The following is a 17,080-nucleotide window of genomic DNA, read 5'->3' on the forward strand; positions in this document are numbered from 1 at the left end:
CATGGTAGGGGCAGCACGGAGAATCGAAACGGCCGTTGGCAAGGAGAGAATTGGCGAGCTCAGTGAGGAGGAGCTGAACGTGAGGCTGAAATTGCTAGCGGAGCTTGTAGTTTCATTCAACGAGCACCATAATGCCCTGGAGAGGATTGATCTCGATGAGATCGGTAGTCCCTTGAGGGAGGAGTTTGACGAGTGCGTGGTCATGCTGGAGATTCGCATGAAACGGGAGTTAAACAAGCGGCAGCCCACAATGCTACCATGCTCAACAATGCGGACGGACCATGTAGGAGAGGCCCCAACTACGGTCGTTGTGCAAAGTCGGCCACGCCTGCCGGAGTTGAAGCTTCCTGAGTTCAGTGGTGGCTACGCTCAGTATTCCTCGTTTTGGAGCATGTTTTCCTCCATAATAGACAAGGATACCGATTTGTCAAATGTGGAGAAGCTGCAGCACCTGCGTTCCTGCCTGAAAGGACCAGCACTAGACACTATTTCGTCTCTAGAGTTCACGCACGCCAGCTATCCCATCGCGCTAGACCTCCTTGATAAGCGTTTTAATAACAAACGTTTAATTTTTCAGGCGCATGTCACGGACATTCTGGGTGTTCCGCGCGTAGAGGCTTCGTCTGTGTCGCAACTTCGGTCTTTGTCGGACACTGTGAATTCTAATCTTCGGGCTTTGCAGAGTATGGGAACAACGGAGCAGATTGCAGACTGTATCTTGATACACAGCCTGCTGCAGAAGGTGGACAGCGCTACGCAAGCCAAGTGGGAGGAAACGTCATCGCTGGACAGCATACCCACAAGCCAACAATTCACCGCTTTTCTGGAGCAAAGATGTCAGAAGTTGGAGAATCGGGAGCACGCTATGGCAATGTATACGCCTGGCATTCAGGTGGGAAAGATAAAAAAAGTACAGAGCAACCCTAGAAGTTCATTTGTAGCCACTGAGTCTGTTTCTCTTGAGTGTCTATTTTGCAATACTGCTGGCCATAGCATATATACATGCGCGCTGTTTGGGAATCTTTCGCCGTCCCTTCGCCTAATTGAGGTGAAAAAGCTTGGTCTTTGCCTGAATTGCCTGAAGGCTGGCCATCAATTGCGCACTTGCAGGTCATCAACTTGTCGTCACTGTGGTAGCAAACATCACACCTTATTGCATTTAAACGCCAGACCCTCGCCCACGGAACCCGTTGTCTCTTCATTCCCGCACCCTGAAGCGCAGCCACAGTCCTCAGCTGCCTCTCTGGTTGCACAGAACTCTTGCAGGGATGTTGTGCTCTTAGCCACTGCAGTTGTTCTGCTGAGGGATCGTGCTGGATCGCTCGTACCATGTCGGGCACTCTTGGACTCCGGATCACAAATGCACCTTATAACCTCCAGCCTCGCCCAACAACTTAGACTGAAAAGGACCATGTCGTCGGCCGCAGTATCGGGTCTTGGGGATTCCAGTTTTGTATCGGAGGGCTATACTGTGGGACTCAACTTGCAGTCCCAAGCCTCTGACTACAGTACCAGTTTCGTCGCGTTGGTAGCTCCCACAATCACCGAGCAGCAGCCCAGCTTTTCAGTTGACGTTTCTGGTTGGAAAATTCCGCCGAATTTACCATTGGCAGATCCGCAGTTCTTCAGGCCACAGCGTATTGACCTGCTCATTGGGGCTAGCCTATTCTTCGAGCTGCTGTGCATTGGCCAAATCAAATTGGATGTTGGCTTGCCATCGCTTCAGAAGACTCGCCTTGGATGGGTGGTTTCAGGAGGTGGTCAGCAAACGCGTAGGACAGCCTTACTTGGGGCTCAGGCCTCATCTGACGCCAGGCAGGAGTCTCTTGATCAAGTGGAACTGTTACTGAGGCGTTTCTGGGAGGTTGAAAGTTCCACTGAAGATTCGGTAATGGTCAAGCAGGAGGATGTCGATTGTGAAGATCACTTCAAAGCAAATTTCTCGCGCCTGTCATCTGGAGAGTTTGCCGTGAAGCTGCCCATCAAGAAAAGTTTGGATATCTTGGGCGACTCATACACGCAAGCATATCGGCGGTTCCTCAACTTGGAGCGGAAACTTGAGCGTCGTCCGCAGCTGAAGGCTCAGTACGCATCTTTCATTAGGGAGTACCAAGAGCTTAATCATATGTCGTTGGTGGAATCAGAACTGCTCAGTCGTTGTCGCTATTTTCTACCGCATCATTGCGTGTTTAAGGAGGACAGCACGACCACCAAATTGCGGGTTGTGTTCGATGGATCTGCCACAACATCAACAGGTTTTTCGTTAAACGAGGTCCTAATGGCGGGGCCTACTATCCAGCCAAAGCTGCTACATACGCTGCTTCGTTTTCGTACGTTCCTCATTGCGCTGACTGGTGACATTTGCAAGATGTACAGGTGTGTCCGAGTATCTGAGCCGGACAATTACCTGCAGTGCATCTTATGGAGGGATTCCCCTCACGAGGATGTGAAGGCGTTCAAGCTCGACACAGTAACATATGGAACCAAACCGGCTTCCTATCTTGCAATTCGTTCCATGCTCCAATTGGCAGAAGAAGAGAGGGCTGCATTTCCCATTGGCTCGGAAGTGTTGACCTCCAACTTCTATGTCGACGATTTGATGACTGGAGGAGGATCTGTAGAGGAAGTGCGCGAAAAGATGAGGCAGACATCCCAGTTATTGGCTCGGGGAAGGTTCCCAATTCGGAAATGGTGCTCCAACGTCCCTGGCGTACTTGAGGGAATTCCTGACAAGGATAAGGAAACGCTGCTAAGGTTCGACGATGGCACCGACTTCACAAAGGCTCTTGGATTGGTTTGGGAGCCTTCATCTGATAATTTTCTCTTTTCGGTAGTACCCACGCAGCTGCCATCAAAGCCGACGAAACGTTCAATGTTGTCAACGATTGCTCGTTTTTATGATCCTTTAGGACTGATTGGGCCTGTCATCGCAAAGGCAAAGATTTTCCTTCAGTTGGTATGGAAGGAGCAGCTCCAATGGGATGAGAGTCTGCCAGAGTCTCTTTCATCAGCGTGGACCATTTTCTGCGAGAGTTTGTCCACCCCTCAACTGTTTAGATTTCCTCGTCTGTCAGTTCTCCCCAATTCAACAGTGGAAGTTCACGGGTTTTGTGACGCCAGCCTAGATGCCTATGGAGCATGTATTTACGTTGTGTCAAGGACAAATAATCGCGCGCACGTGCAACTTCTGTGTGCGAAGTCTCGTGTCGCCCCTCTTAAGGTATTGACGGTGCCCAAGTTGGAGTTATGTGGCGCTGACTTGCTTTCTCAATTGATCAGTGAGATACAGAAACTTAAATTGTTCACTGGAAGCTTCTATTGCTGGTCGGACTCCACAACTGCCTTGTCTTGGGTGCGCCATGACTCATCAAGCTTTAACGTATTCGTTGCAAATCGGGTCTCAGCCATTCAGGAGCGGACTGCTCAGATGGAGTGGCGCTACGTGCCCACCGCCCAGAACCCTGCTGACATATTGTCCAGAGGCGCTTCGCCGTCAGAGCTTCTGGAATCGCATCTTTGGGCCCACGGGCCACCCTTTCTTCAAGATGAGCAACCTCTGTGGCCAGCAGCGTCTATTCAATCTGCGCCAACACTGGAGTTGCGCAAGAGAGTCCTGATTGCAGTTTGTCCATTCGTAGACTTATCTGACGGCCGAAAGTTCTCCAATTCCTTCGGAAAGATCCAGCGCACATTTGGATATGTATTCAAGTTTCTGCAGCGCAAAAGGTCGTCCGGATTAACAGTAGCTGACATCGTTGGTGGTACGCGGATACTTCTTCGTTCGATTCAGCGAGTGCATTTGTGGCCTGACTACAAGACTCTGCGTGACGAACAGCAGGTGCAGTCGTCTAGCTCCATCTCGTCACTCGCGCCGTTCCTGGATGACCATGGCTTGTTACGCGTCGGTGGGCGGTTGGAAAATTCATCACTTGATTTCAACGCACGGCACCCAGTCATTCTTCCAAGGCGTCATCCCGTTACATCTGCTGTAATTGTGCATGTCCATGAGCAGAATCTGCACGCTGGGCCTCGGTCATTGCTCGCACTTATTCGGCATGAGTATTGGCCGATTGGAGGGCGCAAGACAGTGGCCAGCGTCGTAAATCGCTGCACCAGATGTTTTAAGGCCAAGCCGCGCCTGCTGCAGCATATTATGGCCGACTTGCCGAAGGATCGTGTGAATGCGTCGTACGTTTTTGCAGTCACCGGTGTGGATTTTTGTGGTCCGTTCTTTTATAAGAGTGAGGTGCGGACCAGACCACCCATCAAATGCTACATATGCCTCTTCATATGCTTTGCCACCAAGGCCGTTCACTTGGAGCTTGTGCAGGATCTATCGACGCCAGCGTTCATAAGCGCACTAAAGCGATTCATTTTAACTCGCGGTCGGCCCAGGGAAATTTGGTCCGATAACGCAACCAACTTTGTGGGAGCAAAGAACGAGTTGGCAGAGTTGAAGAAGCTGTTCCTGGCAGAAAGGCATATGAAGGAAGTTCAGGAGTTTTGCGTTGCGGATCATATTGACTGGCGGTTTATTCCCCCTCGCTCTCCCCACTTTGGCGGACTCTGGGAGGCTGCGGTTAAAACAGCCAAGCATCATTTCTACCGTTCCGCTTCCAGCTCCTTGCTGTGCTTTGATGACCTGAGAACGCTTGTGTGCCATATCACTGCCATAATAAACTCAAGGCCATTGCTTCCCATTTCAGAGCATCCTGACGATTTAGACATGCTAACACCTGCGCATTTCTTAGGTACTGCTCCAATCCGTACCTTCGCGGAACCAGATGTGACCGGACTCAACTTCAATCGTCTTGATCGCTGGCAGCAGGTCAGCTTCCTGCAGCAGACTTTCTGGTCCCGCTGGCGAGAGGAGTACCTCACGCTTCTGCAGGAGAGGGCAAAATGGAGGACTGAGCAGCCTAACCTCAGCGTCGGCGACGTGGTCCTCGTAAAGAACGAGAACTTGCCTCCACTTAAGTGGCCGCTGGGAAGGGTGACGAAACTGATCGCCGGCAGAGATGGCGTTTCCAGGGTAGCTGAGCTCAAAACGGCTACTGGGAGCACCACGAGGGCTATCGCAAAGCTGTGTATGCTGCCAAAGAATGATGTCGAAGACCCGTGCTCTTCAACGGGGGGAGAATGTTCGGCTAAGCGCCGGCCCATGGCAGCGCAAAGAGAGCAGAGCTAAGCTCACAACATTGCCTACCTGACTCTGCGCTCTTGAGTCATTTTCCCCCTCCCGAAAATCGTCAGCCGACGAAGGCTGTGAGGGAGGCTCGTCTGCGCAGCAGAGACACTTCGAAATCTAGCATCATAAAACGTACAACATATCGTCGGTTGGCACAGTGACCTGCTACATTGTTATTAACCTTTATACAAAAACCCATTATTGTTTTCGCTGCAACACGGTCCACCACGGGTCCGCCTGTTGCTAACTCTTGCCCATTCTACTCCCACTCGCCTTGCATGGAAAATAAAGAAACTAACATAATCAAACAAACTGTGTTGTGTATTAATCAAAGTACAAATTGTCGATTTAACTCTACGCTATTGAAAAATCTCAATAGCTCAACACAGTTTTTGCCCGTAAAAATTTCTTATCGGTTTCATACGAATATCAACCCTGATTCTGTTCGCGAGGTGTTTTTTTTTGGATCTGAGTACTAGGCTTAACACAAAAACAAACGCAGCAGACACATATACATACAACCATTCAGCTATATATATGATGTACTAAATACACACACATACACATCTATATCCAGCAATGAAGACGGATGCCGCATCGCAAACCGAGCCGTGGCGAAGGCTTAGCCAGCCTGTTGTGTCGGATGGCCCCGCTGGGGGGCAGGCTCCAACGCTTATGCGCCCAGCAGGTCACAAAGGCGCACCCTTGAAGAAACAGAAGAAGGCCCAGATAAAGCCACACGAGGAGAAGGCGACGCACAATGCCCCCAGCCAACAAGAGAGCCTCGGAAACCGTGAAAGCGGGTGGAGTTTAGTGGCCAAGAAGGCGAGGACAGCGCACCGCGCACGCCCTGACGCGGTCGTAGTGCATGCGGGCGGCAAGACGTATAGCGAGGTGCTGGCCATGGTGACCAGGAGGGAGGATAACCAGCTGTCGGACCTGGGAAGCTGCGTTTCCAGGGTACGCCGCACCATCAACGGCAACCTTTTGCTGGAGGTGGCAAAAGGCAGCTCAGAGATCGCAGAGGCCATGAGAGAGAGCATCGCACGCGTACTTGGCGACGCAGCGGCAGTGCGTGCACTGACAGAGGACTCGAAGGTGGTCGTCTTGGATATCCGCGATCTCGACTCCCTCGCGACAGAGCGTGAGATCTGTACCGCCATCGCGAGCCAGTTCGGGATTGAGGAGGGACGAGTCAGGGTGCGAAGCCTGCGACGCGGCTACGCGGAGTCCCAAACGGAGGTGGTCAGCTTGCCTTTTTCCCTGGGCAAAGCAGTAATGCAGCGGGGACAGGTGCGGATCGGCTGGACCGTTTGCAGGATCCGCGAAACTCCGCACTTGCAACATCTCTGCAAATCACTTATATCTCCGTCCCAGCACGGATTTATAAGGCGACGATCAACAACCACAAATTTATTAGAGTTTACCTCTTTTATCATTAAAGGCTTTCAAGGTAACTTGCAGACGGATGTCATTTACACTGATTTTAGTAAAGCATTTGATTCTTTAAACCATTCCCTTTTAGCACAAAAACTTGACCTTTTAGGGTTTCCGCCTAATCTCTTGAGATGGATTTCTAGCCACCTTTGTTCTAGGTCTCAAAGAGTCCTCTTCAAAAACTCCTTCTCTTCACCTGTTAAGGTTACTTCTGGAGTACCACAGGGCAGCCATCTAGGCCCCCTACTATTCACACTCTTTATTAATGATCTGCCTTCAGTATTAACAAACTCTCGAGTACTCATGTATGCGGATGATGTTAAACTTTGTGTCCAGTATAAGGACATTTCATTTCACTCTCGCTTGCAATCCGATCTCAATAACTTTCAATCATGGTGTTGTGCAAATATGTTACACCTAAATGCCTCGAAATGCAAAGTAATGACATTTCATCGCTCCAGCCCCCTATTGGCTCCTTATAGCCTCTGCGGTGGTTCTCTTGAGAGAATTACCTTGGTTGATGATCTTGGTGTTAAATTAGACCCAAAGTTGAAGTTTTCTGAACACATTTCTACCATGGGTAAATAAGGCCATGGGTGTGCTTGGGTTTATAAAGAGGTGGTCAAAGGAATTTGACGACCCCTATATAACGAAGACTCTCTATATCTCGCTTGTTCGTCCGATTTTAGAATACGGCTCTTGTGTATGGTGCCCCCAGTACAAAGTACACCAGGACCGTATAGAATCAGTCCAGAAAAACTTTTTACTTTTTGCTCTGCGTGGCCTTAACTGGGATGCAGGTGTGAGACTGCCATCTTATCCTCGTAGATTGCTTTTAATAAACCTTCCAACCTTAGTTAGTCGTAGAAAAATGCTTGGTGTGAGTTTTATGCACAACCTGATCAAGGGTGATGTAGATAGCCCTGACTTGTTGAGCCGCATAAACTTTACGATTCCTATTAGATCTACTAGAAACTTCATTCCTCTTTTCCTTCCGCTTTGTAGATCGAATTATTCCTTGCACGAACCATTTAGGGTACTTTGCTCGGACTTCAATTCCCTTTACCACATAATATCAACTACTAATTCCCTTCCTCTTCTTATATCACTAATACTAACATACCTTTCCCGTAATTAGTTATATTTTTTAGCTATCTTTGCATGCTTAGCTCTTTGAGTTGTGTTTAGCTCTAATTTTCCTCGAATTTTAGTCTAACACCTATCTTTCCTGCATGCTCGCGATCGGTTCGGTAACACGCGTCGCGCGTCATGCGGCAGCGCCCCTCGGTCGGTTGGGCGGGAGGAGGGCTGCGTTTCTGCCTGGGTTCCGCGCGTAACAGGCTTCGGCTTGGTGTCGCATGGGCCACTTGATGGTGCAGTCATTGCATATCAACGTCCAGACAATAAAAAAAAAAGAGGAGGACTCCCGAGGTGCTACAAATGCCTGGAACCTGGGCACATCGCGAGCAGCTTCAGGAGTGCAATAGACAGCAGCGGCTGCTGCATCAAATGCGGCGAGCAGGGGCACAAAGCCGTTGACTGCAAAAAGGAGCCATTATGCTTCATTTGCTCGGCAGCGGGCAAGAAGGAGTCCAGGCACCAGGCCGGCAGCAAAAGCTGCCCGGCAGCGTTCAGCGGGGTCGGTCAACGCAGCATCACATGCGGTTGATCCAGCTCAACCTGAACCACTGCAGGGCCGCGCAGGACCTCTTGCAACAGACGGTGCGTGAGCGGGGATCGGAGGTGGCAATCCTCAGCGAGCCCTATAGGGTTCCCAGCTGCAGCGACTGGGCCACAGATCGCTCGGGCAGAGCTGCGTTGTGGACATGCGGAGTGGAGACGCCCCAGATCTGCGACATAAAGTCGGCCGATGGGTTCGTCCGAGGCAAAGTAGGCGGTAAGTGGGTCTATAGCTGCTACCTGGCGCCCAGCCTCCCGCTGGAGACCTTCAGCCGAATCATCGACGAGCTGATCGGAGACCTGCGAGGACGAAGCGACGTCGTAGTCGGGGGCGACTTCAATGCCTGGGCCCAGGAGTGGGGGTCCTCCCTAACCAACGCTAGAGGACGCACGGTGCTGGAGGCCTTCGCTACCTTGGACATGGTGCTGCTCAACGAAGGATCCCAACAAACGTTCAGCAGGGGAGGCATGGGGTCAGTCATCGACCTCACATACGCCAGCAGCGCGTTGGCCAGAAACTCCAGTTGGAGAATCAGCGACGCCTACACTGCTAGCGACCACGAGGCCATCGAGTGCGTGTTTGGCGGACCGGATCGGGTAAGAGCAGCTCCTACTCAGCAAAGGAAGGCGTATCGGCAGGCCACGCTGAGGACACAGGCGTTTACAAGCGCCCTCCGGACCTACACGGCATCAGAGTCAGACGGAGCCAACGAGTGGGCGACCCAGCTGGGGGAGGCAGTGGAAGCGGCCTGCGACCTGAGCATGCTCCAGTGAAGTGCGTTTGGGAAGCACCATGCCCCAGTCTTCTGGTGGAACGAGGGCATCGCCGAGCTCCGCAAAATCTGCCATGGCGCGAGAAGACAGCTCCAACGAGCCAGGGGAACTCCGCGACTAGTAACCTGTTGCGAGGCATACAAAGTCGCGCGGAAGGAGTTGAAGACCGCCATTAGAGACAGCAAGAGAGAATGCTTCCTCAAGCTGTGCGACGCCGCCGAGGAGGACCCCTGGGGAGGCGCCTACAAGATGGTGGTCAAAAACATCAACGCCGGAAGCAGAGCCCCAACGGACCCAGTAGTGTTGGATGGGATCGTTGGGACCTTGTTCCCGCAGGGGCGGCCCATAACAACATCCCGGACCCCCGAGCACAGCCTGGACGACATCTGCGAGGTCACGGAGGAAGAGGTGCTGCAGGCAGGCAGAGACCTGAACCCCAAGAAGGCACCGGGGCCGGACGCGATCCCTAACCGTGCGACGAAGCTGGCACTAGCGCTGATCCCAAGCGAGGTTACGGGTCTGTTCAACAGATGCCGCCACGAGGGTACGTTCCCATCGAGGTGGAAGAGGCAACGGCTCTTTTTGCTGTCCAAGCAGGGGAAGCCGCCGGGCGAGGCGTCCTCCTACAGGCCCATCTGCCTCCTGGACACGATAGGGAAGGTGTTCGAGAAGGTGATTGCCACGAGGCTGAGTGCAGCCATCGAGGCAGCAGGCGGCCTCTACCCGGAGCAATACGGGTTCAGGAAGGGGAAGTCGACGCTGGACGCCATCTCCAAGGTGGTTAAAACGGCAGAGGAAGCCTGCGCTGGTACCAGATGGAGAGGAGGATCCAAATCCTACTGTCTCGTGGTGACACTCGACATAAGGAACGCGTTCAACTCGGCCGATTGGAGCCGCACGCTAGAGGCCCTACAGCGCTTCAGCATCCCTGGATACCTGCAGAGGATAGCACGTAGCTACTTCAGCGACAGGGTGCTGACGTACGAGACCAGTCTGGGTTCCAGGGCATACAAAGTCTCAGCCGGAGTCCCTCAGGGCTCCGTTTTGGGACCCCTGCTCTGGAACGCCATGTACGACGGAGTCCTAAGACTACCGTTGCCAGCCAACACCAGCATGGTGGGATTTGCGGACGACGTCGCCATAGAGGTGGTGGCCAAGCACCTCGCCGCAGTGGAGGAACTCGCCAACGCGGCCGTCCGAGCCGTGGAGTCGTGGCTTACGGTCGCCGGATTGGACCTGGCAGCACAGAAGACTGAGGCGGTGCTCATATCGAGCCGGAAAGCTGTAGAAACAGCAAGTGTGCAGGTCGGTGGCACCACGATACGCTCGCAGAGGTCAATCAAGTACCTCGGGGTGCTCATCGACACTCGCCTCTCCTTCAAGGAGCACTTGGAGTACGTGCAGAGGAAGGCCGGCGGAACCGCAGGAGCGCTCTCGCGAATGCTTCTCAACACCAGAGGCCCGAAGCATGCAACGCGGAAACTCCTGACGAGCGTGGTGACGTCGCAGATCCTGTACGCTGCGCCCGCGTGGGCGAAAGCCGCTCAGGTGAAAACCTACATGCGAGGCGTGGAGGCGACGTACAGGCTGTGTGCCTTAAGGATCGCGTGCTCGTTCCGGACTGTGTCGGACGAAGCAGCGCTGGTCATAGCCGGTCAAGTCCCACTCAGGGAGCTGATAAGGGAGAGAAGGGATGTCCATACGGCCACGCAGGGCGGAAGCGAGGCGACAAGAGCCGAGCTGAAGGCTACCGCAAGGAGGAACAGCATCAGTAGATGGCAGACCCAGTGGGACAGCTCAACCAAGGGGCGCTGGACACATTCCCTCATCCCGAAGCTGCAAGACTGGATCGAGAGGAAGCACGGCCAGGTAGATTTTTATCTCACCCAGGCGCTTAGTGGACACGGCTGCTTTCGCAGCTACCTCAAGCGCTTTGGCCTTGAGACGGCGGACTGGTGCCCGGCGTGCGGCACCGGCATAGTGGAGGACGCACAGCACGTCCTCTTCGAATGCCACAGGTTTGACCGCGAGCGTCTCCGCCTGGAGGCGGTAGTAGGCGACAGGATCGCTACCGGGACCTTGGTGCCGATCATGCTGGCCGAGCCAAGTGCATGGGAATCGGCCGCAGAGTTCGCCTCTAGCGTCATGCGAACTCTGAGAGTTTTGGAGAGAAGGCGTAAGCAGGAGACGGAGTAGGAGCCTTCAAGCGTGCGAAGCAATGCTTTACGGCAGTACCGCGCGCGTTGGGCGCCCACTCCCAAACACGGCCTGCACTTAATTATACCCAATAGTAAGACTGTAGTATTAAAAGCAAGAAATTAGACTAGAAGAAATAAACGTATGAATACAAAAAAAAAAAAATATCCAGCAATGAAGCGTTGCTTTACTTTTGTTTTTCTTATTACCGTGACAAGTCGTGTGCAACGAAAATAAATAAAGAAAAAGAAATATATGAAAATAATAACAGCATAACCATTAAGGTTATTGATCAAGAGTGTGATGAAATAACAGAAGAATGTAAGGTTAGGTTAGGTTGTCCCGGACGGCCCTCACGGGGCCACGCATAGGCCAATATGGCCCTTAGTTGTCCGGATTGGTGCGTATGGACCTTCTGAGTGTTTTTACGCGGTTTCGAAATCCGTGAGGATCGAGGAGAATTTTGCAAAGGCAAGGAGTTCCGCTGGTGTCCTCTTGGATTCATCTACCAGCGATGCCAGTACCGGGCTGCCAAGATGTTTGTTTCTTGCCCTTATGAGGGCCGGGATTGGCAGATTAGATGTTCCAGAGTTTCGATAACCCCAGATTCATCACATTTCCTGCACTTGCCACTGTTGGTGATGCCTAATTTGACTGCATGTGCTGCAGCCAGGCAATGACCTGTGAGTAAACCCATTAGCATCCTACAGTCCTTCCGTGGTAGGTGCAGTAGGTAGTGGCTGAGTTTACCATTGCTCTCCTTGTACATGGTTTTCGCGATCTTGCATTTGGTGGTTCTCCTCCACCTGCTACTGGCCTGTATGTGTGCCCGCCCATTTAGATCGCTTTGAAGCGTTCTGAGGGAGACAGGCACGTTCTCAGTCCTGTCGTTTGCCAGCCCGACGCCTTCCTTAGCCAGCACGTCTGCTGTCTCGTTGCCTTCGATGCCCTGGTGGCTGGGAACCACACTGACTTTGCCGTGCTTAGGAAATCTAATGCCTCCCTGATTGCCAGGTCATTTTTGGAACTGACCGCTGACGACTCCATGGATCTTATCGCCGCCTGGCTGTCCACGAACAGGTTGACCACATTATGTGGGCGCTCCGTACATCGAGCAACCTCCGCCGCTTTCCGTATGGCAAAGACTTCTGCCTGGAATATGCTGCATTTGTTCGGAAGCTTATAGGACAGCCTTATTTCAAGGTCTGTCAGTATATGCCCGCACCTACTCCTCCCTCCATCTAGTTCGGGGGATCATGTAGTCAGATATACTGATCATGTTTGATCTGTGCCCGAATCCTTGCAGTGACATATTGCCTGATGCGACTAGGCGTTGTGCTGCCTTACCTGCAGTCAGTTGAGCGTGAATGTCCAGGGGATCAATTCCGAGTATTGTTTCGAGTGCTTTTGTTGGGGTTGACCTCAGCGCCCCAGTGATGCAGAGCAGTACCTGCCGCTGAGTTCTATCCATTAGCTTGTTGTAAGTTTTCTTTTCTGTAGCCTGCCCCCACACCTTAGTGTACACTCAATACAGCAGAGTCGGTCGCACTACCGAAATGTAGATCCAGTGCATTAGTGCAGGTGATAGGCCCCATGTGCTGCTAAGCATCTTCTTGGATGCATATAGCGCAATGATGGCCTTCTTCACCCTTTCCAATACATTGGGTCTCCATGTCAGCTTGCTGTCCAGTACTATGCCGAGGTATTTGACTTGTGTTTTTGGGGTAAGCCTGGTTCTGTCAATTTTTGGGGGCATCCATGCCGGTACCTTGTACCTCTTCGTGAAGAGGATGAGGTCCGTCTTGTCCGCGTTGATACTGAGTCCTACTTTTCCCGCCCACTCACATATCTCCCTGAGTGTTGATTCCATTATGGAGCTTAGAGTCGATGGACATACTCCCGTAATAATTATGCTTGTGTCGTCTGCATAAGCTGTTATTTTTGGGGCTCTCCTCTCGAATCTCTTTATTAAGTCGTCGACCACCAGGTTCCATAGGAGGGGCGATAAGACCCCACCCTGAGGTGTGCCTCTGTGTGCCCCTTTCACCATGGAAGCGGTGCCCCACTCTGAGTACACCCGTCTACAACTTCAAAGGTTCTTTATCCAGAGGTTGATTGCGGGATGTGTGTTGATCGCTTCTAGGCGGTCCATTATCGCGCTCGTATTCACGTTGTTGAATTCTCCGGATATGTCTACGAACACGCCTAGAGCATACTTCTTATTTTGGAGGACATTTTTGATGGTGGCTACTAGCGAATTCAGTGCCGTCTCTACCGATTTCCCTTTGGTATAGGCATGCTGGTTGGTTGACATCCGCCCACCTACATCGTTTCTGATGTGTAGATTTTCTAGTGTTCTTTGTGTTCTCGAGTTTCTTTGTGCATTGCGTATTTCCTTCTTGTACTCCCTGAGTAGGGTTTTGTATTCCTCATTGATTATCTCGTCGTTCGTCAGTTTGGCGATTTTGAAGAATTCTTTGTGGTTATTTCTTTGAAGCGATAAGTCCCGGTTCCACCAGAGTGGTCTGGTTCTCTTTTTCGTTCTCGAGGGTGGGCATGCTGCGTGGTACGCATCCAGTAGCTCCTTGGAGAGGGTCTCTATGGACGTTTCTATTTCTTCCGGGGATTTCACTGTGCCCGGACGAGTCGCGAGTTTCGAAGTAACTGTCTTTTTAAACTTTTCCCAGTTTGTGTTCCGGCGGTTTCTATAGACAGTTATCTTCGGAGAGTGTTTAAATTCGCACTTAAACTGAATGTAATTGTGGTCTGAGAAGGATGGTCTTTCAAGGACTCTCCAGCCAGATACCAAAGATACGAGTGTTAGATCTAGTACGTTAGACGAGGTGGGGCCTACGAAGGTGTGCTCCTCCCCCACGTTTGCTACATCTAGATTAATGGATAGTATAAAGTCTAGAAAGGACTCACCTCTATCGTTGATATCGGAGCTTCCCCACACGCTATGGTGGGCATTGGCGTCCGTACCAACTAGAAGTTGCTGGTCTTTCGGACTGGCTTCCGCCACCAGACTCCTTAGCTCCTCCGGTGGAGCTGGCCTGCCGTGTGCCATGTAGCAGGATGCTACCATAAGGCGCTTGTCCTCGCTTTCAAGCATCACCGCAGCCAGGTCTTCAGTGCTGTAATGAGACATAAGATAAGCATGCCCTTTCGTACGAGTACGGCGGTTCTGGTCCTGCTTACCGATGGTGGGTAGAAAAGATTATAATTAGAGGACTTTAGTCCGGCCACAGCATTGCCGGAGGCAAGCCATGGCTCCTGGACCAAAGCTTTGTCGACGGGCCCTTGCTCCAAGGCAATGAGGAGCTCCGCCGACGCGACCTTACTTTTATGCAAGTTGAGCTGCAGCAGTCTCAATGTCATGGGAGGCTAGCTCAACTGCACTCGACGGGTTGACTATTATAGTCAGGTCACCGTCCTCGTCCTCTGCGGCATCAGAGTTGTCCAGCGCAAGATCCTGTGCGGCCTCCACGATGGACTCCAGATCTAGGTCCTTCTCCACCTCGCCTGCCTGCAGGGTGTGCGCGTCCTTGTCTTCGGGGTGGCGCTTTTTGAGACGTAGTAGACACTGCCTACGCCCCATGCCATCTTCCCGAATCTCGGGTAGATAATGTCCTCTGCCTCCTTGTTGATCTGGAGGATCATGTGCTGGCCCCCCTCATTGGGTAATGGGCTACCAGCATGCAAGATTTTCCAGTCAGCCCTTGGCACTTCTGTATTCTGCCTCTGGAGGAGTTTCAGTGCTCGGTCTCCCTGGACTGCAATGGGGAAGAGCACCTTCGCCTTTGGGATGGAAGGGATCATCTCCCTGTCCACTACCTCCAGCTTGGCCCCCTCCCACAGAGCTTCCAATTTGGGCATTACTTGCACCAGCCACTTCCTCGTCGGGTCATCATTACATTTGAGGATCTTCACCCCGTTCAGCCATCCCGCACCGCCGAAGGTGGGCATGAGAGCGTCCGGCGCGTCCTCCATTCGCGCTAAAAGGGATTCTCCAGCTGGGCGTGGACCTGTTTCCACTGCGCCGCCGCCTTTACAAAATGGTTGGGAAAGCCCTTACTGCCTGGCGGATTATATTTGGTTGGCTATTCCGAATCTCAGAATCTAAAACCAAAATTCCTTCAATAACCTCCGTTACAGTAGTAGAATCTACACACTTTCCTTATGATGTTGGATTATAAAAAGAGCTTGATTTTGGGCTTTAAACCAGTAGTAACTAGCTTTTCTTGTTAACTCTGGCCCCACGATGGGCGCCAATCTATGTAATGTGCGGAATTACTAGGTGTGAGATAGTAAGTACCGATGTTGCTGGTACATACAATTCGGATGGTCGTACACCCAGGGTATAGCAGGATTTCGGAACGTGTACCTCTAGCTATGCTCTAACTAGCTCGCCAATGTCGTGGGATCTTTCCTACTCCCCTATGTGCCACACAAACACATTTGCACAGATATTTTAGGTACACGTGATTCAACGTTTAGAAGGAACACTCAAACTATAACAATAAAAGCTTCGAAATGTCAATGAATGAATTATGGGACTACCGACAAATAGTATGGCTATATTCCGTTAATGTCGGGGAAATCAGATGACCTTGACCCCTTCTCTACCCTCCCTACCTTTTGTATACCTTCTAACCGACGGCATACCCTTAGCAAGTGTACCTCTCTACAGTAATTCGGACTCGATCATGCTCTACTTAGGACAAACGCAACAGATTTAATATTTCATTTATGTCTATTAATATTCATTTAATAATTCAATATTAACGAGGTTTGACTTCATGTCTTTCTCCAAAAGTATAGGTTGTGTTTCCAAAAAAAAATATATATATAGGGTAGCAAAAGAGTAGGTAAAGAGAAACTTATAATTAGTTCTATGCAATATATATATATATATATATATATATATATATATATAAGGCTAATATCGGGGCAAGGAATATGACTTAAAAAAAACAAGAGAAAGAAAAAATTATAATATGGCTACCGTAAGAATGGTTACAAATCGAATCGCTTTTCAGGTAATTTATACCAAAATATAGAAATAGAAGTTTCCAAGCCATGTGTACATTATGGACCAGGTGAGAACTCCGTTTAAAGAAGCTCGTCTACTCACTCATACTTTAATAAAAAAATCTGTCCAGCGCATCCGTTGAGCTCAAGGGGGCGACGCTGAAACATATTCTGAGGAAAAGAGAGAAATTGTAATTATACAGGTCTTGGCTTCTAATTCAAATCAAATGAAGATTTCAATTCTTTTCGTTCAACGTTGATTTGTAACTTACAAAGGGATTTTCTTTCTATCGTTTCTCTTTCATTCGGGCTAAATCATCGTTACAGATAACGAATATATAGGTTTTCTTATATTTTATATTATAGATAATAAATAACTAATATAATCCTTAAGAAGGGATTACTACTAATTGAGAAAAGAATGTACTGTCTAAAAATCGAGATCTACGGTTTTACATTATCTCATGGCTCTCCCATTTACAATATGTGTCTGCACAGCACAATTGTCTATTTGCACAGTACTATGACTGTCATGAAGAACTTTCAGCCGAAAGCTTTGGCAAAGCATACGCAGAGCTACTACGACTAACGGAGTAATCGTACGATGCTAGGCAAAGCTTACTCAGAGCTACCACGACTAACGGAGTAATCGTACGATGCTAGACAAAGCTTACGCAGAGCTACTACGACTAACGGAGTAATCATACGATTCTGAACAAAGCTTTTACATACATAAATTCCACCGATCCACACTGCTTCGCTATGTCCAAACCT

At 50.6% G+C, this 17,080-nt stretch overlaps 2 protein-coding genes across 2 annotated transcripts; both read left to right on the forward strand.

Annotated features, from left to right (window-relative positions):
* The first annotated feature begins 391 nt into the window (after positions 1–391).
* On the forward strand, positions 392–8,112 carry LOC121405398. The gene is made up of 5 exons (XM_041596075.1): positions 392–873; positions 1,171–2,794; positions 3,221–5,087; positions 5,766–6,481; positions 8,026–8,112. Exons 1-5 carry the CDS (start codon positions 392–394, stop codon positions 8,110–8,112), a joined length of 4,776 nt encoding a protein of 1,591 aa, XP_041452009.1.
* Positions 8,113–8,182: 70 nt separating this feature from the next.
* Positions 8,183–9,079, forward strand: LOC121405399. Its single transcript, XM_041596076.1, has one exon. The coding sequence runs from the start codon at positions 8,183–8,185 to the stop codon at positions 9,077–9,079; it is 897 nt and encodes a 298-aa protein (XP_041452010.1).
* Positions 9,080–17,080: the final 8,001 nt, after the last annotated feature.

The sequence above is a fragment of the Drosophila obscura genome, unplaced genomic scaffold (genome assembly GCF_018151105.1).
Source record: "Drosophila obscura isolate BZ-5 IFL unplaced genomic scaffold, ASM1815110v1 contig_95, whole genome shotgun sequence".
Classification (NCBI taxonomy): Eukaryota; Metazoa; Arthropoda; class Insecta; order Diptera; family Drosophilidae; genus Drosophila; species Drosophila obscura.

Bases quoted from the DNA above. Each gene is read 5' to 3' on its own strand.
- LOC121405398 (XM_041596075.1), top strand. From the start codon at position 392: ATGTTTTCCTCCATAATAGACAAGGATACCGATTTGTCAAATGTGGAG. The intron at 5,088-5,765 runs GTATGCTGCCAA...ATCTATATCCAG, and splicing joins GAGGGCTATCGCAAAGCTGT to CAATGAAGACGGATGCCGCA. The intron at 6,482-8,025 runs GTGCGGATCGGC...ATCAACGTCCAG, and splicing joins CAGTAATGCAGCGGGGACAG to ACAATAAAAAAAAAAGAGGA.
- LOC121405399 (XM_041596076.1), top strand. From the start codon at position 8,183: ATGCTTCATTTGCTCGGCAGCGGGCAAGAAGGAGTCCAGGCACCAGGC.